The following is a 22,859-nucleotide window of genomic DNA, read 5'->3' as shown; positions in this document are numbered from 1 at the left end:
TATATGCACTCAGTACCGTAACGGCGCATGGCTGTTACACTGTAAATATGTACCATGAATAGAGAGGCTATTTTTTGCATGCTTTTCTACTCTAGACCTGAACAGAAAATGGCAATAAAGTCCACAGAAATGACACTCGAGTGTAAGTGCAGTTCCTAACGCAGCGAGTTGAGTTGCAAGGGTCCTTAAAGATCATCTATGATCCAGTTCCAGCCCTCTAACATGGGGATGCAGCATCCTGGTTCCACCTCAGTGGGTCACATCCAGCCCCAGGGCTTGGCCAGTGGCATGTCCCAGGCAAGTAAATGCCTTCAGGGTTTATGGTTGTTTTGGGATCTCGCTGGGCACTCAAGCTGGGGTTTGACCCAGCCACATAAATGGCTTGAAAGCTGCTTCCCCCTCATTTTCTTTTAAATGGGCTGTGTTTCAACATGGAATTCTTGAGCAGTAAATGATAATTTAGTGCTTATTATAATATTCATTAAGAGCTGACTTCTGCAGTAGCATTACAGCAAATACTAATTATTAGAAATTAAGGTGACAGGATGGAATAACATTCTGAGTTGGGTAAGTAGGAGTAATAACAGCCCCGGAGGGATAAGTGAGGCAGAGCAGCAGGAGAATTCCCATTCTGTAGGGACAAGAGGTAACAATAGCCCAGCAGCAGGCACATGGGTGAGGGCACACAGCGAGGGTATCAGCTCCAAAGGCTCGATCCTGCCCTGTTATTATTTCTCTAGTTCATTGGCTGAGTTTATTATTCTTTCCCTTTTCAGGCTGAAATTAAACTCCCCACAGTGATTTCCCACAAGCAATGGGCAGATGCTTCTGCCGGGCCTGGTATTAAATGTGTGTCCTTACACGCTGCAGGTCTGGGGGCTGGTAACCAGTTGCTACCTTTGCTTTGGGTGGTGGGTTTGAAGCAGAAGCCTGAGCCCTTAGTTACAGCCAAGGCAGAGCTAAACCAGCTTCCGAACCATGATTTGCCCTGTTTGTGGCTCCACACCATGCACAGCTGCCTCCAAGGGCTTCCCTCTGGCAGAGGCTGGTTGGTCGCACTCCCTCTTTCCTATGATTTAATTATGGGGAGGGAACAAAGATTTTACATGTGAAAGTGATCCCTTTCACAGTATCACAGTATCACAGTATGCTAGAGATTGGAAGGGACCTCGAAAGATCATCTAGTCCAGTCCCCCTGCCGGAGCAGGAACACCTAGATAATGTTACACAGGAATGTGTCCAGGCGGGTTTTGAATGTCTCCAGGGAAGGAGACTCCACAACCTCCCTGGGCAGCCTGTTCCAGTGTTCCGTCACCCTCACTGAGAAGAAGTTTCTTCTCAAGTTTAAGTGGAACCTCTTGTGTTCCAGTTTGTACCCATCACCCCTTGTCCTATCATTGTTTGCCACTGAGTAGAGCCTGGCTCCATCCTCGTGACATTCCCCCTTTATATATTTATAGACACTTATAAGGTCACCCCTCAGTCTCCTCTTCTCCAAACTATAGAGACCCAGCTCCCTCAGTCTTTCCTCATAAGGGAGATGCTCCACTCCCTTAATCATCTTTGTTGCCCTTCGCTGGACTCTCTCCAGCAGCTCCCTGTCCTTCTTGAACTGAGGGGCCCAGAACTGGACACAATATTCCAGATGGGGTCTCACCAGGGCAGAGTAGAGGGGAAGGAGGACCTCTCTCGACCTACTAACCACCGCCCTTCTAATACACCCCAGGATGCCATTGGCCTTCTTAGCCACAAGGGCACAGTGTTGGCTCATGGTCATCCTGTCGTCCACTAGGACCCCCAGGTCCCTCTCCCCTACGCTGCTCTCTAACAGGTCGTTTCCCAACCTATACTGGAACCTGGGGTTGTTCCTGCCCAGATGCAGGACTCTACACTTTCCCTTGTTATATTTCATCAAGTTATTCCCTGCCCAGCTCTCCAGCCTGTCCAGGTCTAGCCAAACATTTACTGCGATCTTTCCTAGAGCAGTTTCCAGGGAGGTCCAGCAAACAGGGCCAGGAGGCATCAGCAACCGAGCCCTGACGGAGTTTCTTCGCTTGAGTAAATCAATGCTTTGCCACTAATGTGACCTGAAAGCCCATTTTCTGTGCCCCATTTATTTTAATGCTGGAGCTGGGGCACGGGGGGAGGCAGCACCAGGGCAGCTTTCCCTAAATCCCACCAAGGCACTCGGAGCTCTCTCCCATCCCGTGTGTGATGTGCAAACACATTAAGGGAGAGTGCACACCAAGCGGGATAACTCTCATCGCCCCTGGTGCGGCGCAGTCTCCCTGCCTGTCACTCTCTGTGGTTTATGGCAGGGGAGGTTTCTTAGGGCTGTTTTGGGAAGGGGGATGCTCTTGTTTAGGCTGGGCCAGCCAAAATCCCTGTGAAAGGACTTTTCTTGACATAACAGGGGATTCTTTTTATCATTCAAATGAGATGTCGCTGTGTGAGCATCCCCTCCCTGCCCCTTGAGGCCTGCTGTAGGGTGAGGATGGGGAAAGGGATGGGGCCAGCAGGCCAAACACCTGAGGGAGGGAGCTGACTCACCGACAGCTAGAGGTGAAGCAATTAAAGCCTGTGGCTGCCACCAGCGTTTCCTGTCTGTAATTAAAGCTTTTAATGAGGAGGCATATGGTACACCCCCCCCCCCCCACCTCCCCGGCCCCAGGCTGGCACTTGGCCGGGTGTGGGTTTATTAACAGCTGCTAATTGCATCCTCATTCCGTGAATACATTGAGGGGGCTGCACCGCCCGGCCCCCAGGGCTCCCATTGGCTGTGAATGATGCCAAAGCCAATCTTCATTGCAACTCTCGTTTCCCCTTTGCATTGGGAACTGAAGCCCCCGGCGTTTGCAGGGCTTTTTGGGGGCACCACCACCCCTGGGACATGGTGCTGGCTCCTTTCCCACTGCTGAACACATCATAGTCCCAATGGCCACAGAGGGACTCGAAGCCTTTCCCCGTCCTGATGGTGTAACCAGCTGCTGGGACATCCTCAGCGCTCCTGCATGTCCCACACTAGGAATGTGTGTTATCCTGGGAAGAAACAGAGACTTTGTTCCCCTCAGACCTCAGCTCTGCCGCTGGAGTGCTTGCTGGACTATGGGGCAGCCACAGCTTCCCTGGACACCTTGTGCCAGCGCCTCACCACCTTCACAGGGAAGAACTTCTGCCTAAGCTCGGAGGCCGTCCTTATATCTGATATCCTTTTCTGAGGAGACACTGGATAATTCCTGGTGCACAGGAAAGTTACAGCGGGGTGGGGGGAATAATCCGTTTCTGCGAGGGAAGTGCTGGAATGGTCTCCTGGTGCCCTCTGCTGCCCGTATCTGCACGTCGGGATCAGTGATGGGGATGTTTCCTTCACTGGGGCTGATTTTGTGCTGTGTTCCCAGTTTCATCCCATCACGTTGGCATCAGGCAAGGTAAGCGTCACCTCCTCACTGGTGAAACTTCTGTGTCTGTCCATTCACCATTTAACTGAAAATGTTACTTTAATACATGCGTACAAGTACTTTTTGATCTGTACTTTTAATGCTTATCTGAATTTCACCGGCAGACACTTAAAAAACTAGTGTCATTCCCTCCCACCAAGCAATTGTTCCTCAATATCCTGCTACAGAAACACCAGGGATGTGAGATGTGTCATTACTCTTTGGGAGGGAATATATTCACCAACACCCTTCTACATGTAGCCACCCCCCTACAGTTAAAGACTTAGACTCTTAAAAGTGGGTTTAGGACCGAAAATGAAGTTGGGTTACAGGCTTTTAATAGCAGTTGAGTTTGAGAAGCCATATTTCTAGAGGGCTCCTGGCAAAGGTCCTGCTTTCTTCACAGAGCTGCTCTCTCATTTATTTCAGCTAAATGGCATTTGTTTAGCTGGAATCAACTGCCTTTCACACCTCTAATTCTCCTCTTTAGTTCTGAGAGAAGATAGCAAACATTTTGAGGACTGCTATCAGTGACCTGAAGTTTGGAAGCAATTCCACTGAGCCATGCCCTGGAGGACAGGCAGGGATAGGTCATTTCACCCCCATTGTCAAGTTCTTCCTTGTAGCTCTCTTGTGGAGACCTTTGTTGGTTCTATTCCCAATTTTTGCCACCCCTGAAACCAAGCCTCCACCTCAACAAAGATTCACTAAAGAGATCCAGAGCTCAGCATCAGAAATCAATTTCCTCTGGGAGCATTTCAGGGCTGACCACCAAATCCCACAGATCCCAACCACACATGAAGGCAATATATACTTAAAGATACTGTTCTTACCAAGCTGATTCTGTGTAAAGTCTTCAGAAGTCAGGAAAAAAAAAGAACAGCAAAGCGTATTCATGCTTTTAATATGTGTTTTTTATTGCAGTAGCTTCTAAACTATTCACAAGTTTCAAACATCTAATCTAGTAAAGGAGAAATCAGTATGGATAGCTCATGATAGTTCAGGAGGCTCAAAACCTGGTGAGGCCAGTGGGAAGATGCTCACAGACTGTGATGTACTTCAAGTGCAGCTGGAACAAGCTTAAGCAGCTTCAGTGACCACAAGCCTTACAGTCCACCTTCACAATGCTTCTACAGGAGAATGATTAAACATGAATGAAATTAACTTTTTTAGTAGAAAAAGGCCACCGGACAACAAAAGTTAAACCAACCAAACTAAGACATATAAAGCAACACAGTCCCTAGTTCTTGGCCTTTAAAAGGCAGTGATAGCCTTAGGAAGGCACATCTTCACTGACTAAAGCACTGGCTCCCTGAGCTGGAAAATCACACATTCCTGCAGGTCTTACTCATTCTTTTCTTCTTCAATAATCCTAAAATTAGACCAATGCTGTGTTGTGTTCAGTTAATGTTTGTAACGTCAGGAAGGTGTCTCCAGAGCCAGGTTGTCCAGGGCTTTTTTCTTCCCCTGCTTCCCTGGGTTGGTGCTAAATAGGTACAAACAGGCACAGCTCAACAGTCTAGATCCTGGCAGGGTTAGAGGGGTCAGGACTACGGGAGATGCTCCTGCAAAGATGAGCGCCTGTCATTTTAAGCAAGCTGCTTTTTCAGCATCTCGTGATTCAGTATCGTACTTCTTTAGTTTCTTGCTTTTCTCTTCGATACCTTTCAGCGTACCTTGCAGTTTCTTAAGGCTGGGTGTCAAGAAAGTAAAGCTCTCCCTGAAGCTGCAGTTCCAGTGCTCCCTGCAGATATTCTCAAGCCCAACAGAACACTGCAATATCTTCTCCAGCTCCGCCTCAACAACCTCCTGCTCCTCCAGCTCCGCCCGCAGCGCCTGCCCCGCGGTCACCTCCGCCTTGTACTGCTCCTGCAGCTGATGGATCTCATCCTGAAGCGCCTGGAACTGCTCTTTGCTGTAGGGATACTGCTCGTGGACCTTGTCCTCGGGAAGGAGCACGTTCTTGGGGATGTTCAGCACCAGCTGCAGAAGCATTTCTTCCATTTTACCGAAGAGCTCATCGAAGTTCTCCTTCAGGAAGAGGAGGAACTTCTCGGTGCCCTTCCGGATGTGGAGGGGGCTGATCTTGCCCTCGGAAAGCCCCTCCAGCTTCTTCAGGATGACGGTCTCCACCAGCAGCATCATGTCGAACAGGTAATCCTGGAACGCGGTGTAGACCCGCAGCATGCACGTCTGCGGCGTGAAGCCGAAGAACTGCGCTTCGTAGGTCATGGGATTGACCGACATGGCGGCGGAGGGAAGGCCGGGAGGAGCCTAGCTCCGGCCCCGGCACACGCGGGAAGGGCTGAACCCGGAGCCGAGGGGAGCCAGGTCCCGCCGCCGCCGCCCGCTCCCCTCACGGCTTCCCGCCTTGTTCAAGCTTCCTCAGGAGGACCGCCCCGCCGCAACCAATCAGTGACCGCGAGGAGCGCCGCGCTGCCCAATCACCAAGGGCTCCACCTCTCGGGGGCGGGGAAAGCGAGGGGTGAACCAATGAGAGCGCAAGGGCGCTGCCGGAGCCGATTGGCTCTGGCGGGGGTTGGCTGGGCTTGTGCGTGCAGACGCAGAGGCGCGGCGGAAGAGGTGGGGAGAGCTAAGATGGCGTACCAGACCTTCCGGCAGGAGTACCTGCAGGTGCCGCCCGTGACGCGCGCCTACACCACGGCCTGCGTCCTTACCACCGCCGCCGTGGTGAGTCCGCACCCCCGGGGCCACCCTCAGAGCCGGCGGGGCGCGGAGGGTGCGCGGGAGTGGGGGTGAGGCTCACCGGGGAGCAGGGGTTCCCTCAGGCACCTCCACCCAGGGCTCGGGCCTTCAGGGCGCTCTGAAGAGGGAACTCGCTGCAGGCAGCCCGTGCGGAGGCCTGGGAGGGTGCAAAGCACCAGTAAATAGTACCGAGGGGTGAGGGGGTTATCGAGGCTCGGTTCTGCTGGCAGGGGACTTGTTGGCCTGGCACAGAAGAAAGGGGTTACTTACTTGAGTGCGCATAACTTGGTGTGTTGGTTCCATCATGTGTTCTCTTCTTTTCCAGCAATTAGAACTAATCACACCCTTTCAGCTGTACTTCAACCCTGAGCTAATATTTAAGCACTTTCAAGTAAGTGTTTTCTGAAGTATGTGGGGTTTTTAAAGGGCGCTGTTGAGTTTGAGAGTGCCTGGCCTCTCAGAATTGAGTGTGGCAAATGACTGGGGGTTTTCAGTCTGGCTAACAAAGCTAGAGTGCAGATCACTGTTTCTTAGCATAAGTCTTAGATTCATGGACTGTAAAGGAGAGTTCAGTTACATTGTTAGCTGCTTTTCTATTTAGGCGATAAAAATAAGCTGTCGTGTTTAAAGTCCTTCTATTTGTCTTATTTCCAGGTATGGAGGTTAATCACCAACTACTTATTCTTTGGACCAGTTGGCTTTAATTTTTTATTTAACATGATCTTTTTGTATCCTTCATGAAGTTTTCTTGCTTTCCTTAGAAAGCACAACTCCAGAGCACAGGCACGTGGCTATGTGTGCATGTAGGCAAAGGTCCTGTTCTGCTCCACCATGAAGCTCCTGGGAGTTCAGCAATGATGACTTCACTGATGTCAGGAATGGGCAGCAACAGGATCTCCTGCATAAGTTGTCAAGAATTTTGCTGTTTGTATGTGTGGTGCTAAGACTTTGCTGTACAAACCTGATCTTTCAGGTTGGTTCTGACGTACAGGAGAAAATCCCAAATCGCCTTTTTTTCCCTCTCCTGGGTCACCCTCTCTGCTGAGGTATCCAGAAAGAGCCAATCGATGGAGTAAATTGATAAAAACATCTAAGCTCAGGTAGAATTGAATCCTTTTCCACTTGGGTCTTTCTTCAAACTCATTTGCAATCAGATTTTCCTGAGCTGTGGCTTCAGATACCGTTACTGCCGAATGCTTGAAGAAGGCTCTTTTCGAGGTCGGACGGCAGATTTTGTGTTTATGTTCCTTTTTGGAGGACTTTTAATGACTGTATCCTTTTATTCCAAGCTGCTTTGTTAAAGCTAAAGATACATGAATGAGAACTGAAACCATGTTACTTTCGTCTTTAATCTTAGATGATAATATGCTTTGTAGGACAAGGAATAACAGTATTTGTTGAAGTACTTTTGAATGCTGGGCAGCTGGTGCTGTTAATACAGAGCTGGTCTTTCAGGCTCTTTACTGCTTGACAGGATCATGGAAATGAGCTTATGGATGAAAGGATGCTCAGTTTATCTCAGAGCAGTGCTGGTGGTTCAGTGATTTCATGCTAAATTATATTAAAGAGATTATTCCTGCTGCAAGTATACTGAATCCTGCTGTAGGTGTTGAATTTGATCTCCAGTAGGTTTGATTTACTTGAATATGCAAAGCAGAGTTAGCAGTTGTATGGAAAACACAGGATTATGAGTTGTGCTGTGAAATACTTCTCATGCTTGACCTCCCAACAATGACCTGGTGAACAGTTTTCTTTAACTACCCATTGCAGCTTTTTGGCCTGTTTGTAAACTTGGTTTTCTTGGGCCAGGCGTTCACAATAATGCTCGTGTACGTGTGGAGCCGCAGGAATCCCTATGTCCGTATGAACTTTTTTGGTCTTCTCATCTTTCAAGCCCCATTTCTACCCTGGGTATTGATGGGCTTTTCACTGCTGCTGGGGAACTCCATCATTGTGGATCTTCTGGGTAAGCAATTGCAGGAATCACAAGGATCTGTTCCTGCCAGTGTTCTACATGAAACAACATGTGGAAAAACCCAAGGGCTAAATGCCTTTTATTTAGTACCAGTTCTATATACCAGGCTTTTCTGATTTCTAAACATCACAGCATAGCATATGTTGGGCTGTAACAAGGATGGAAAAAGCTTCTCATGGTTTAGCTTTTTATTACTTGGAATTAGCCCAGTTATGATTTTGGGCAGCAGACTATTGAAGTAAAATAGCTTATATTACTATTTTTATCAACTAATAAAGCTATAACATCAGTATGATTAATAATGACAAACAGTTTTCCTTATGTTTTGTAGTGCGAATTAAGCATTTCATGTGATGTCAGCGTGCTTTATCCTCTCTCTTATATTTTCTGTGAAAGAATCAACGTGGGCTTTGGTTGTTTTTTTTCCTAAAAATTCTAGTGAATCATTTGGAAGTTGTAAAAGAGAAGTGTTGAAAAATCACCATTTGACTTCTCTTTGCATGCTAGGCATTGCTGTTGGGCATATATATTTTTTCTTAGAGGATGTCTTTCCCAATCAGCCTGGTGGTGGGAAGCTTCTGAGAACGCCGTCTGTCCTGTAAGTACTGATTGTAAAGCTAAACACGTGTGAATGATGTAGAAAAAGTGCTTGTGTGGAAAACTGTTTATAATTCAGTCACAGCAGCTTCTGGTAAATCAGGCAGCTTGAGGCAGAACTGTGCTGTGCCTGTAGTGGCTTTTTCATTTAACTCATGTTGTCAAGGGAGGGGAGGATCTTACAGACGTGGAAATGGGAACTATGCTCTTCAGGACAAGGGCTAAAGGGTAACCTTTGATTTCTTCGGTAACACTTGTTAGTCTTTGCCTGTTGGTGGCACCAAAGATGCGTGTCTGAGTCCTGCTGTGTATGAACAGTGACTGAGGTGTTAAATGTAATAGATCTAATGTTTTTTCTCCTGTCAGTCATCCTCATTTCACAGTTTGGCAGAAAACGTCAATGTTCATGGTACTGAGTGCTACTCCTGCTCAGTTCCCTCTTGTGGAGAGGGCTGTAATCACGGATAGAAGGAAAAATTTCTTCACCTAAAATTAGTTTTTAGCTGAACCTTGTCAGTCTTGGTTGGTTTAGGCACATAATTCCAGCCCTTCTTCCCGGGGGGTCTAATTGGAGAGCAAGTGTGACTTGGGTACAAATGATGCATGCTTCAGCGACCTGTTTCTGAGGGGGGATGCTGTTACAAGTGCAGAATTTGGTCTTGGTCTTATTGTGAAACACACATTCTAAAGGGGGGAAATCTCTGTTCTGTTCTCCAGCAAAGCAATATTTGATACACCAGAAGATGATCCTAATTACAATCTTTTGCCAGAAGAACGACCAGGAGGATTTGCATGGGGAGAAGGTCAGCGCCTTGGAGGCTAATAAGTGTCTGTGCCAAAACGCAGTGAGAACTGGGAGAGACCGACCTGAGCAAAGATCCATACTGGGGACTTTTCATTCCCCATCGCAGAAAGGACACTTTTTGACAGCAATATGGTTTTGAATACAAGCACTTTATGCAGTCTGATCCAAGACACTTCCAGACTACCACTTCCTGCCTTTCCCAGTCAGGGAATTTATTGTGCTGGTAATGAAAATACTAATCCAGTGGAGCCAAAAACCTAAAACTGGAAACCATTTCCTGTCAGCTTCAGTTAACAAGGCCATGAGTACTTGTTTGAAGTGATTTCTAAAGTGGTTTGGTTTTTTTCCAAGTTATTTGATACAGGAATCTATATGGAAAACTTTACAGGAGACAAACCCAACTTTTTGGGGTTTAAACTCATTTTTTATTCTTGGATAAAACTAGAAGATGGTTGAAAGTGTAAGTTTCTATTTCAGTGGCACAGGGTTTTTTAGTCTGAGGTGCTACTGTCTCCGGTCATGTTTGAATGGTAAGAAATACAACATGCAGCATAATGCAGGCGTTTCACTTTGCCAGCTGGGTTTCTGGAATGTGACTCTATGTGGATACGCGTGCCAGGCTGAGACTGCATTTTGATGGCTTTGCCCCCAAGAGTGTGCGTTCAGATTTGAGTCTAATTGGTTTAAATAAGTAGTTCTACAAAATCCACCCCCCTACGCATGCACACTCCAAATGGTTATGAAATGGCTTGGAGCTCTAGGGAAGAAAACTTGTCTGGAGTCAGAACTGCTCAAATATCTCAGATGATGAGGTGAATAAAATGTTGTGTGGATCCTTTTGGTTAATCCTTTGTAAAATCCTATAGTCTTGATGCAGTTGGCTAAAAGCAGAAGTAGGGAAAAGCAGGTCCCTGAAGAAACAGCATTAATGGAAGGTTTTTCCACAAGTGTGTCTTGGAACTGCTAGGAAGCAGGATTGTCTGCTCAAGGTGTTTAATTTGTGGTCTGAAGTTTGTTATGGGATGATTGAGTGTCCAGCACAGGTCAGTGACACTGAACAGGATTTAGCTTGAAGTGATGTTGATTATAAATACCTAGATGAGGAGCTACATAAGGAATTAGGAGCATGGTTCAGCTTGACCTGTTCAGTCACTCCTAAAATGCTATGGACTCTACTGCTGTAGCTCTTTATACTGTAATAGATAAAAAGAGAGATTGCATCTTCCTCCTATATGTGGGAGGATGGGCTCAGCCTTGATACCCAGGTGGTCATCTTGTTCAGTCTCAGATGTTGCTGCTGTTAAAAATCAGCTACAGGTTTTTAACTTGTTTGTAATTCAGGAGATGAAAGTGTTGGGATCTCAAGAGGCAATGCTTTGTCTGCAAGCAGTGTATTAGATTCTGAAAAACAAAACAGTGAATCCATTTGTATCTGCATTTTATCTGTTAAGAGTTATAAAAACTTAAGGGAGATTTCTATTTTTTTCTAAAATAGACTAAATCTTACTCTCCAGGAGTACTAAAACCGCTTTGGGCAGTGTTGCTTTATGAGTTGGATCAAAACCTTTTTTTACTTCAGTGTTTAAGAGCTGGTGAGGTGTAAGGAAGTGGTGATGGAGAGAAGAGACACCCCTGCTGCTGGGATAAAACCTTCTGTAAATCTAGAACCTGACTGTGGAGTAGTGTTGTGCTCTTGCCTGAGGGTGGCTGCTCAAATCATGTGCTGGTAAGATCACTTGTCCTTGCTCTGCCAAAGCTGCTTTCCCTTACACGCTGCCTTTCACTCTGGTAGAGTAAGATAGTACTCTTCTCTTTACAGAGTAATGCCATAGCATCCACACAGCTGCATCTGGGAGGAACTTTTAAGTGTTCTTACTTGTATCACAGGACAAAATGGACTATTGCTGGCAGGTTACTGCCTCACCTGGGCTTTAATTGCCCTTGAAACCACTCTTGGGCAGCCTGTCCCACAAAGAAGTGTTTTTTAAATACCAGACTCCTCTTTGGAGGGTGTATCCTCAGCTGTTTGGGATGTTGGAGGTTACTTCATAGCATTATAGAATACCAGGTTGGAGAGCCCTCAGGGATCATCTGATCCAACCTTTCTTTCAAAGCATGACCCAGACTAGATGTCCCAGCACCCTGTCCAGCCGAATCTTAACAGTAGCCAACCTTGGGGAATCCAGCACTTTCCTGGGAAGGTTATTCCAGTGGCCGATTGCTCTGTGGAAAATTTCCCTCTTGTGTCCATTTGGAATCTCCCCAGAAGTAACTCATACCCATCACCCTTCATCTTTTCCTGGGACTCCTTGTAGAAAGGGAGTCTCCATCTTTTCTGTAGACCCACTTTCAATACTGGAACATGGTGATGAGGTCTCCCCCGAGCCTTCTTTTTAGCAGGCTGAACAAACCCAGTTCTCAGCCATTCCTCGCATGGCTGCCCAGTCCTTGGATCATCTCTGTGGCTCTTCTCTGGACTCTCCAGCCCGTCCTCCTCTTTTTTGTAGAGTGGGGACCAGAACTGAGCACAGCATTCCAGGGGCAGCCTGGCAAGGGCCGGGTACAGCTTCGTGCCAACAGCTCGTAAGCGGGGATGCCGTAGGTGTCAACCCCGCCTCTCTAAGACGCTACCTGCAGCTCATCTGCACCTCTGCTCTGGGCTTTGGGCTCTGTGGACGCGGTTTCACCGCGGCAGCCGCTGCCGTGGCCCCGCGGGTCCCGCACTGCATCTCCCAGCAGGCCGCGCCGTGCCCGCCCGCTGACGCCAACCCCGTGCGCGGTCGCAGCGGAGCTTGCGCTGTGCCGCGGCCGGCTGGAGCGATGCGGCTGCCCGGTGAGGGGCCTCCGGCCAAGCGGCCGAAAGCGATGGTCCCGGCGCGCCCTGCCGGGCAGCCCCGCGGGCCGCCGCCCGTCGAGCAGCAGCGCCGCAGCCTGCCCATCTTCCCGGTGCGGGGCCGGCTGCTGGGCCACATCCGCGGCCTCGACAGCGCCGTCGTCATCGGTGAGTGCCGGAGCCGGCGGGGCTGGGGAGGGGGGCAGCGGGTCACCCCAGCGCCATAAGCCCGGCCGGGGCTCGGCGAGCGCGGCTCCCCTCAGCCGGCGGCCCCGGGGAGCGCAGCAGCCGGTGGGCGGCCGCACAGGAGCGTAGTGAAGCGTAGTGAAGCGGTAACAGCTTTGTTACCGAGGGTGGGCTGGTTATGACAGTTTGTGCCTTGAGGTTTATGAAGAGGATTTAATAGAAAAACTACTCCCTTGGTGTTCCTCAGGAGAAACGGGCTCGGGGAAGACCACCCAGATCCCTCAGTATCTCTACGAAGCAGGAATTGGCCGCCAAGGCACCATCGCTGTGACCCAGCCTCGGCGAGTAGCAGCGATAGCCTTAGCTACCAGAGTCTCAGATGAGAAGAAGACAGAGCTGGGAGGCCTGGTAGGTTGTTTCACAGCGTCTTTAGGGAGTTAGCTTAGTGCTGCAGTGACAGTGGGGCCGTGTCAGGGCTTAATGGTAAAGACAGTAACAGCCACGGGGCTTAGCTTCATTTAATAATATGCCTGAATGGGGAAAAAAAGGCTGTGTTTACATGCTGCTGTGGCATGGGTGTGTGTGCTTGACTCTGTATTTGTGGTATTTTACTTCTTGGTTATTCTCTTGTGTTCTTCAAGTTGAAAAAAATACTTGTTAATGAATAAAACAAGAAGTTTTGCACTCTTTTCCAGTGCTCCCTGTACTGAAAGTCACTGTCAAGGAGAGCAGAGTGCTGAATCCATACAGACCTGTGAATCTGTGGGAGAAAAGTGGAGGAGAAAGACTCTCCCTATCTAAAATCTTTGGAGATCATGGTGTAGTTTCTAGCAGGGGAGGAAGGAAAGGAAACTCAGGGCAATTGCAATGAGCTTCTAGTTGGGAAAAAGCCAACTGGGATACAGTGTTGGGAGCATCCTTTGGGTGATTATGAGACTTGCAAGATTAACTGCTCTCAGACTGCAAACACACCGTTACACTTTCCAGAGCCTCTTTGCAGTTCCAGTTGGCTCTGTCCTACCAGAGTGCTTTGGAGTCTTCCTTTGTGGTACAATGCCAATGAGAAACACAAGTAACTCTATGCTGTCTGTAACATTCGCTCCTGTAGGTTGGCTACAGTGTCCGCTTCGACGACCTGACATCTGATGAAACCAGAATCAAGTTTTTAACAGATGGAATGCTGCTTCGGGAAGCGATTGGGGACCCCCTGATGCGGCAGTACAGCGTTGTCATCCTGGATGAAGCACACGAGAGGACGATCCACACCGATGTGCTCTTTGGAGTGGTGAAAGCTGCACAAAAGAAACGAAGGCAGCTAGGCAAACTGCCACTAAAAGTATGTGGCAGGGCCTGGGGCTTGGACTTGAGTATCTCCTGGGATTTGCCAAAGCATTTGAAATGTCAGCCTTGACTCTTTGTGTTTCAAGAGGTCCTTTTAAGTCTCAGTATTTAAGGGTGGCCAGCATATGATGTGTGGGCCTGATATGACACATCTGAACAGCCTATCTGGTCACCTCCATGGTGCCCTTTTTCCTAAGAGCCCCTATATGGCAGCTGTATGACTTGCTCACAATGGGGAAGGAGATTGCACATGTGTGTTGGGTGGATGTGTAATGAATTTGTGTGAGTATGTGATGAAGTGTGTGAAAGCTTGTTGGTTTTGTTGGGGAAGGCATAAAAGGGACTGGTAGGGTCCTAGCCCAGGCTTGTTCAATAGACTGCTCTGCAGCATAGCTTTGTGGGTATCAGCTCTCTTTCTTAAGTGTCAGAAAGAATTTTAACACATCTTTGCTTATTTTATCATACCAACATGTTACCCTTGTGTGATACCAAAGCTGATGGCTTCAGTAAGGAAAGATCACTCTTCCCTCACAAACTCTGCATGCTTTTTGCTGTTCTGAGCACATATCTCAGTCTCTGGGAGCTGATCTTTGGCTAATCCTGACTGGATCAAAATTGCAGTGCTAACCCATCTTATGCTCCTGTTGAAGGTGATTGTCATGTCAGCAACGATGGATGTTGACCTGTTCTCCGAGTACTTCAATGGAGCTCCTGTTCTCTATTTAGAAGGCAGGCAGCATCCCATTCAGGTCTTTTACACCAGACAGCCTCAGAGTGATTACCTGCAAGCAGCACTGGTGACAGTCTTCCAAATCCACCAGGTAGGGCTGTCTCATCAGGTTTGTGCTCTTTGGGGCCATGGATTGTTGACTGGGGAGGCTCACAAGCTGCTGGGGCAGAAAAGATGGTGTGAGCTTGCTGCTGCCAAATTGGAGATGTTCCTGAGATGTATCCTCTGGGAAAAGCAGGTAGTTGGGGATCATGCCGAGTTAGTGAATTTGGATTGGCTTAAGGGAGGGGTTAACAAATGCCAGTGTTATTCCAAAAGTGAAAAGAAAGATTGGAACTGGTGAACTGTAAAGAGCACTGGGTTGCGGGGGGAAATCCAGGTATAAACTAACAGTAGCATGAAGATGATTCTCGTTTACTGTCAAAGCATAACTACAAAGCAAGTAGAAATCTGTTCAGATAACAGTTTGTAGGCATTTTGTGACTAAATGTTTGTATGCAAAGCTGCCAGGGTGCTTGCTGGCTCTCTCCTTTGCACATCCTGGACAGTTATTTCATGAAACAGAGATGTGACTTTAAGCACTTCCTCCATCCTGTTAAGACTGAATCCTGCAAAATGCGGTTTACTCCTCACTCTGAATCCATTGGGAGCTTCAGGCTGTTGCACACCTTGCACCACGTGTGTGCCTTTTCCATCTTCCTTACCTGCTTTGCTGACTGGCTCTCAGGACAACATCTCATGACAAGATCTCATTACAATTTCAGTTCTCCCTCCCTATCCAAATCATCTTCACTTCTCAATTTGCTTCTTCCTCTGGCTCCAGGAAGCACCCTCTTCTCAGGACATCCTGGTGTTTCTGACTGGTCAGGAAGAAATCGAAGCAATGACCAAAACCTGCCGAGATATTGCCAAGCATCTCCCTGACGGCTGCCCACAGATGATGGTGATACCTCTTTATGCTTCTCTGCCCCACTCTCAACAACATCGCATCTTTCGGGCTGCCCCTAAGGTGAGGAGATGTGATGGGTAAGCAGGAAGAGTTTGCAGGAGTGTTTGGAAGAAATGTGGGATTTAAAGAGTTAAAGCAGTCTGTACTGATCCTAAGTCAGTCTCCACTGTCCACTGGCATTAGCCTGAATGGTTCCAGTATGATATAAGACAGTGCAGCTGGAATGGCATTAACTGGTGCATATGATAAGTCATCTGGGATCATAAAAAGAAGGAGGAATTAGGGGGTGAAAAGAGCAGAGGCATTGAAATTTGCCCTATTTCGTGAGAAGTTTATGCCCATATTACAAAAAAGCTACAGTGGTTATTGGACAAAACAGTAAGAAAGCTGCCGCAGAAAATATATGGACTCAGTCAGAGATCAATATGATCAGACAAAAGCCATTTATTACAAAGCCTTAACCCCTTAAATACTATTTCTTACATGCACTTACAGTGATTTGGCATATTATGATTGGATACATGTCCTGAAGACCCTTTGCAACTAGCATATAATTGGTTAAGCACAGGTGTGGGAACTTGACCTCGAAAGCTTGCCAACAGTCCACAGTTCTCATTACATCAGTGAATTCTAGCTTCTTATCTTGCTTGCTTAAGCTTCCTTGGGCCTCTCACGGCCTTGCTGTATCTTTCAGGATTATTCAGAGTTTATGTACCAGTTATCCATTTTCCCGTGAGAACACTGTCTCCACAGAAAGCTAAAAACCCAGGCATATTGCAGGGCTCTAAGAAAAAGAAATTGTGCCACCTCAGGCCCTTTTGTACCTGTTCAGCAAGAATCCAGCTCTTGTATCAGAAATGAAACCAAAATGGTTTAAAGACATACTGATAACATCTGTCCTGGATGGTGTATTTTACCACAAGTGTAAGCACATGGTTTTGGAACTGATAGGAACTACAGGTTATCTTAATTTGCAAGAGCTGGCATAGTATGTGGTCTTAACACGCTGCAGTGATAAGTATGCTTGAGCCATGCTTTCCAAAGTAGCAGCATTTCTTCGTTGCAGCTCATCTAAGGTGGCTTGTGACTGGCTTTAGTTTGCTCTTCCTTCCAGGACTGTCGCAAAGTGATCCTGTCCACCAACATCGCAGAAACCTCCATCACCATTCCAGGAATAAAATACGTTGTGGACACAGGCATGGTCAAAGCAAAGAAGTACAGACCCGGTGAGAGAGCCTATGGAACAGTGCAGAGATTGTTTTCAGTTTTGTAGCAGTTATTTGAGGCAATGAGCCCCACTGAGAGCTGATTTAAAACACCCTCTGCACTGTCTAAATTAATATCTCAGGGTTTAAGGGTGGGTTTTGGTTGGTTTTTTGAGTGCCAGTCATGTGGGTGTAAAAATCTGTCAGATATGAATCTCCTCTTCATGGACACAGTGTGTGATAATTAGCTTTGCTTCACTGTGCTGCACCAAGTGAAATCCGAGCAGTATTTGGATGGCAGACCCTGGGATGTTCTGTTGTTAACCCGACCTGGTTTCAAAGCTGTTCTTTACACAGACATTGACTGAAGTGATGCTTTTCCATACACAGAAACTGGTCTGGAAGTGTTGGCAGTCCAGTGGGTGTCAAAGGCCCAGGCCTGGCAACGCACAGGGAGAGCAGGGCGAGAGGACAGTGGGATCTGTTACCGGCTCTATACAGAGAATGACTTTGAGAAGTTGAACCAGATGACAATACCCGAGATACAGAGGTGAGGACGAAACCCTGATACCATCCCACTTCTTACCACACTTCTTTTATGTACTGTTAAAGAACTGAACAGCAAAACTGGATCTAGGGTCTAATGGAATGGCTTTTAAGAAAAAAATAACTTTAGAGACTGAACAGAAAAATTAAGAAGCATTTGCTCAGGGACAGTTGGGTCTGAGTCTCCAAACACACATGGGCAAAAGCTCTCTTGACTTTTCCTCCAGATCTTGGACTTGCCTCTTACCCTTCCTGATTTAGGAAGTAAGGCTTCACCAGCCAGCACCGGACTAGTCTCTGTCAAGTTGCAGCACAGGTCTGAGGGCTCTACCTCGGCTTACAGGCAACTGAAAAAGAAGAATATAGTAATAAAGGAAGAGCAGTCTCAGGGTTTTTTTTGTGCCTATGCAGGTGTAACCTGTCCAGTGTGATGCTTCAGCTCCTGGCCCTGAGAATTCCCAATGTACTCACCTTTGACTTCATGTCCAAACCATCTCCTGGTAAGTAAGTGGGTGAAAGAAGATGATGAATGAGTCACTGAGAAATTGCTTTAAAAGAGTGTCTGCAGTCCAGCTGCAGAAGATGGAGTGTGAAAGGTCAGAGCTCTGAAGGAGAAGCTGCATCCTGGTGGTCCCAAAGGCTCAGATTCATTTACTGCTCATTGATGGTACTCAGTCTCATCAGAGCAGCCATGATTATGGCAGAGAGCAGGAAAGTCCAGCTTCCAAACAGAGTAGGGAGCAGCTTTGAGTCATAAAACCCACAAAGGTGTGCTATGACTGCCAAAGAAAGCCACAGGGAATCTCACTCAGCCTCTGCTCAAAGCTGGAGATGGTGGCTTTAGTTTTGCCACTTAAATTGGAAAAGGTGATTGTTCTGGATAGAGGGGGATAAACCACAAGGGCACTAATTTGTCTAAATAGGAACTCCTTGTCCCTGTGACCAGGGGGAGGCAAAACAAGTAGTGATGGTACCAACTGATCCTTCACTTTCCTGCTAGGAGGCCTCACAGCCTGAACGTCCTTCTTTTGACAGAGGCTATTCAAGCAGCAATTGAGCAGCTGGTCCTGATGGGAGCTGTGGAACGAAAGGACAATCAGCTTGTCCTGACCCCCCTGGGAAGGAAGATGGCAGCTTTTCCACTGGAACCAAAGTTTTCTAAGGTAAAAATTGTAGAAATCTCATGTACTCTTCCCAATTCCATTGGCATTTCTCTTTCAAACTTCTTAAGCAAGGTCTGGAATCCGGAGTGACTGCAGCTGTACCGGTATATTTGCCATACGTGAATGAAGCACAGCTTTATTTACAGCAACTGTGCTGCTTTACTTGTCATTTGACATTTAATTCAGGGAGGGTTTTTTAAAGATAATTCCTTTCTCTGGCCCCTCGGAAGCAGACACAGGGTTTACTTCCTTGTGATCTCTGGGATTGCTGGTAGCACACTTCAGCAGTTTCATGCAGCGTCTGATGCTGTAGGTGATTTTAGTCACTGTGTTTGTGCAGTATATAAAATAGCCAGTCCCAGGAAAGAGAACAACAGTTGCAGTTAAAGGTGCTTGATGGGCCCATAGGAGGATTTACAGTTGCCTCTAGGCCCAAATGTTTATGAGATTGTCCTGAACAGTGCTTGATAAAGTTCCTGGGCTGCCAGTGAGCGGAAGGGTCTGCCTGTCTGAAGTGGATCTGCTTGACCAGAAATGAGTTTTGCTCTGTGATTTGCAGACCATCCTCCTGTCCCCCAAGTTCCACTGTACAGAGGAGATCCTGACCATCGTGTCGCTGTTATCTGTGGACAGCGTCCTCTACAATCCCCCTGCTCGGCGGGATGAAGTGCAGTCTGTCAGGAGAAAATTCATCTCCAGTGAGGGGGATCATCTTACCCTGCTCAGCATTTACAGGGCCTTCAGGAATGTCAATGGCAACAAGGTAGGATGCTCTGAGGATGCCAGTGCTGGCTGGGTTCATGGTGGTGAGGAGCTTTTTTGGCATACAGCAGAGTGGCATCTGCATCCTTCATGGTTGATGCAGTGTGCATCCTTTACAAGTGGGTAACTAGAGAAAGCTGTTCAAGTGCCTAAGGTTTCTCCAGAAGCTGTAGAAAAGCTGGTTATCAAAGCTTTTTGAGGCCAGTTCTAAAGCAGAGCCATGTCTCTTCCTCCCCTGGTTCCAGCTGGAAATGGGAAGGAGTGGGAGAATGTTGAGACTTGCTGATGAATACCTAGACGTGCTCTTGGCAGGATTCATTGCAAAAACAGAGTGTGTTGTCAAGCAGATTTTGGTTTGTCCTACCCTATAGACTTCTCAGTTTGATTTGTCGATCTGTAGACTCATGTGCCCCATTCCTTGCAGCATCTGTCATTCTCAGGTGATCACTTTTCCCCACCTGTGGGATAGCAGGAGCTGTTTCACAGCACTCGGTGGCTTGCAGAGCAATTCTGAGTGGGAAGAAAACAACAGTGTGCTGGTTTTTAGCACTGTGTAGACAGAGGGGAGTAGACAGAGGTAGAAGTGTGGCCAGGAAATGGGTTAGCACTTTTCCTCTGAGGGAGAGGTCGTGTGTTTGGAGGATTCATGATTCAGGGTGAGGAAATGGCCCCTTCTAACTCCCGGTGTCTCTGCTGCAGGGATGGTGCAGAGAGAACTTCATCAACAGCAGGAACATGATGCTTGTGTCAGACGTCAGAGCTCAGCTCAGAGACATCTGTGTGAAGGTAACTTGTTGCCACACTGTATTGCTCTGTTTGTCCCCAAACTGATTTTGCTGTGCATCGAGTCCCAGGAGTAGGAAAATGTGGGTTTGTTTTCAGTCTCCCATGCATAGTCTGGTAAAATTCCTGACTGTGCAGCTGCATCCCCAAATCTCAGAGCTGGGGGAGGCTCAGTGGGTTGAGGAGAGGTAAAGAGGGAAGGGAAGCTCTGGGAAAGTTTCTTGGATGGAGGAAGTTTTTCCCTAAGGAGTTGTGCTGCTGGAGTGTGGATGTGACTGTGCTCTGTGCGCTGCTGGGTGATGTCAGGCTCTGCAGCCCATGCTGACTGGCTTCTTCTCAGAGTCAGGCATTCAATTTAGCAGCAGCTTTCACATCAGCACCATTCCTGCCAGTCACAGAGCATCAGGCACAGTGTGGGAGCTGCTGCTGAAGTGCTCACAGTCTGCACGTGACTTGGGAGCCACCATTTGGCACCTCTGTCCTGCTGCCAATGCTCCTTGGTCTAAAACCCACTCCTGGAAGGACAGTCTTGATCTATTTTGCAGCTCATCTTTTGCTTCCTATTAACCTGTTTCCATGCTCTCCTCTCTTACTAGCTTCTCAGAGACCTGAAAATGTCACTTAAACTGTAAAAAAGGGTTTCAATGAATTAGTGAGGCTACAGAGGCCTATAGCAGGTGGGCCCAAAAACCAAGGAGTGCAGCCTCAGCTGGTTTGGATTACTAGAGGGGAGCAGTAAAGCTCAGATAGGAGTCAGAAAACATGCAGTGACTTTACCTTGCAAGATCAGTTCTTGCTGGATCTCCTCCAGCACCGCCAGCTCATGGGGATCCTCCAGCATCTGGGAAAGACACATCCCAGTGATCCAACCGTCCTGGCTGCTCTGTCACTAAACCTCCACACCTGACCGAGCTGTCGCTATTCCCCACGCTGGCAGGATCTCTGACACAGTATTCGTTGTCTCAGAAGCCCACTAAAGGGCTGTGTTTCCCCACGAGGCTCTGTGTAGACACTTGTGTGTCTGTCTCTGTTGCACAGCTCTCGATGCCGATCGAGTCCTCCCGCTCGGACACCGGGAACATCCGCCGCTGCCTGGCCCACAGCCTCTTCATGAACGCCGCGGAGCTGCAGCCGGACGGCTCCTACCGCACCGTGGACTCCCACCAGGCAGTGGCCATCCACCCCTCCTCTGTGCTCTTCCACTGCAAGCCAGCCTGCGTGGTGTACAACGGGCTGCTCCACACCAACAAGTGCTACATGCGGGACCTGTGCGTGGTGGACGCGGACTGGCTCTATGAGGCAGCGCCTGACTACTTCCGCAGGAAGCTCCAAGTGGCCAAGAGCTGAGCTGTGGGTCTGGCACCAGCAGGTCTGGGGGTTTTAGGGCTGGTTTTGGGTTTGTAACGAACGGATGGGAACGGTGGAGCTTTGCCTAGGTCAAAACCTTAGAGGAAAAGTGCTTCGTGAGAGACAGACCTCACAAGAGTCTGTGGCTTAGAACAATCATCCTTTTAACAGGTGAGCTCTAAAAGAGGAGTGTGCTCTGTGTACAGGGTATGGGATAAATCTATCCCAGGAGGGCAGCTGGTATCAGATTGCAGTTTTTAATAGGCTTATAGATAAAGAAATAAAACCCTAAGAGCACTCTTGGTATACTTCATGATTGTGTTTGTGTCCTCAGCAGCTTTTACTGCAGTAAATAAATAAAGCAAGTTGTAAATGTCTACATATAGGGAAAAAATGCCTCTTTTACTGTTTCTCGAAGGGAGGTGCTACTGTCTGTTACCTCATCAATCATCTTCCTGCCTTCTTATCATGTTTGCTATCTTGGGACCACACAAAGGCCAGTAGTGGCCTGTTCCTAGGCAGGGTGATCCTGAATGTCTGCAGGTGTGTGCTGGAGACGGATGCCCATCCCTTTGTTGTGCCTCTTTGCAGTGCTGTTTTCTATTGGTTTGAAAAGAAGAAGGAAAAAGCAGAGGTGAGTGGGCACAGGCAAAACTGGCTGCTTCTGTTTGTGTGAGCTAAGCCCTTTTGGGTTGGGATTTCCAGAGTGTGCAGCGATTTCAGTTGTTCTCACTGGAATTGCAGGGAATTACTGAAGCACTGCATCTGTTTCTTGGGTTTACAGATCTTGCAGCTCTAGGGGAAAATGTAATATGAAATATGTAATATGTATATGAAATGTAATGGCCATTTTGTTTGGGCAGTCTAATGAACAGTCGGGTTAAGGGAGGGGAGGGGGTTTTATTTACAACTGATTTGCAGTTTTTCACAAAATAGAGACATGGTGGCACAAATCCATGGCCTGGGTGACGTTTTGTTACATGGAAGCTGTGTGGATGTGATGGGGGGGATGGATATGGGTGTGATGAGGTATGGATGCCCTCTTGCTACAGTGAGCAGCAATGTGGTTCTACTCAATAGAGGGCAATAGTGCCAGCTTATAGACAAAGGGAAAACGGTGCCAGCAGAGTTTGCCTTGGTCAGTCCTCCCTCTGAGATATTTATTGCCAAAGGAGGAAAGAACACAAAAGTCAGTCCTGCTTTTTCCAAGCAAGCTGCAGAGGGCTCGGTGCTCACACTAACAGCGTTGATGTACAGCAGTGAAGCTCCCGCCATCCCCTCTCCTGTTTCATCCTGCAGCCAACAGGGAAGCCTCAATATTATTCCCGCATCCTTTGCGCCTTCACCCCTGGGCCAGTCCCGGTGCTCCCGGTGCTGTCCCTGCCCCGGCCTCCTCCTTAAACCTCCTGGGTTTCCGCTCCAGACTATAGCCGGGGCCGGGACTCGAACCCGGGACCTCCCCACCGCCGCGGGGGCCGCCGGGTTGCGGGGTGG

General features: G+C 48.0%; 4 protein-coding genes across 5 annotated transcripts in view; 2 read left to right on the top strand and 2 right to left on the bottom strand.

Moving 5' to 3' along the window:
• IFT22 (intraflagellar transport 22) overlaps positions 1 to 22,859 on the bottom strand; it is a 134,870-nt gene that overhangs the window by 22,785 nt on the left and 89,226 nt on the right. The window lies entirely within an intron of this gene.
• MIS12 (MIS12 kinetochore complex component) lies at positions 4,904 to 5,724 on the bottom strand. The gene has a single exon (XM_062614921.1). It carries the CDS (start codon positions 5,682 to 5,684, stop codon positions 5,022 to 5,024), a length of 663 nt encoding a protein of 220 aa, XP_062470905.1. The 5' UTR covers positions 5,685 to 5,724; the 3' UTR covers positions 4,904 to 5,021.
• On the top strand, positions 5,991 to 12,172 carry DERL2 (derlin 2). Of its 2 annotated transcripts, XM_062614941.1 has the most exons (8): positions 5,991 to 6,128; positions 6,469 to 6,534; positions 6,798 to 6,871; positions 7,321 to 7,414; positions 7,914 to 8,109; positions 8,626 to 8,716; positions 9,433 to 9,518; positions 11,035 to 12,172. In XM_062614941.1, the coding sequence occupies exons 1-8, from the start codon at positions 6,036 to 6,038 to the stop codon at positions 11,121 to 11,123; spliced, it is 789 nt and encodes a 262-aa protein (XP_062470925.1). In that variant the 5' UTR covers positions 5,991 to 6,035; the 3' UTR covers positions 11,124 to 12,172. The 2 variants fall into 2 exon arrangements, with proteins under 2 accessions (XP_062470925.1, XP_062470924.1); XM_062614940.1 differs by lacking the exon at positions 11,035 to 12,172 and having other exon boundaries at positions 9,433 to 10,351.
• Positions 12,304 to 21,676, top strand: DHX33 (DEAH-box helicase 33). The gene is made up of 12 exons (XM_062614925.1): positions 12,304 to 12,521; positions 12,787 to 12,947; positions 13,648 to 13,875; positions 14,531 to 14,701; positions 15,434 to 15,619; positions 16,674 to 16,785; positions 17,155 to 17,314; positions 17,722 to 17,810; positions 18,346 to 18,473; positions 19,033 to 19,236; positions 19,935 to 20,021; positions 21,057 to 21,676. Exons 1-12 carry the CDS (start codon positions 12,341 to 12,343, stop codon positions 21,363 to 21,365), a joined length of 2,016 nt encoding a protein of 671 aa, XP_062470909.1. The 5' UTR covers positions 12,304 to 12,340; the 3' UTR covers positions 21,366 to 21,676.

The sequence above is a fragment of the Pezoporus occidentalis genome, unplaced genomic scaffold (genome assembly GCF_034315485.1).
Source record: "Pezoporus occidentalis ecotype Australia unplaced genomic scaffold, CSIRO_AGI_Poc_V1 ctg179, whole genome shotgun sequence".
Lineage (NCBI taxonomy): Eukaryota > Metazoa > Chordata > Aves > Psittaciformes > Psittacidae > Pezoporus > Pezoporus occidentalis.
Note: the sequence above shows the minus strand (reverse complement) of the source record. Positions and strands in the feature narration are given on the sequence as shown.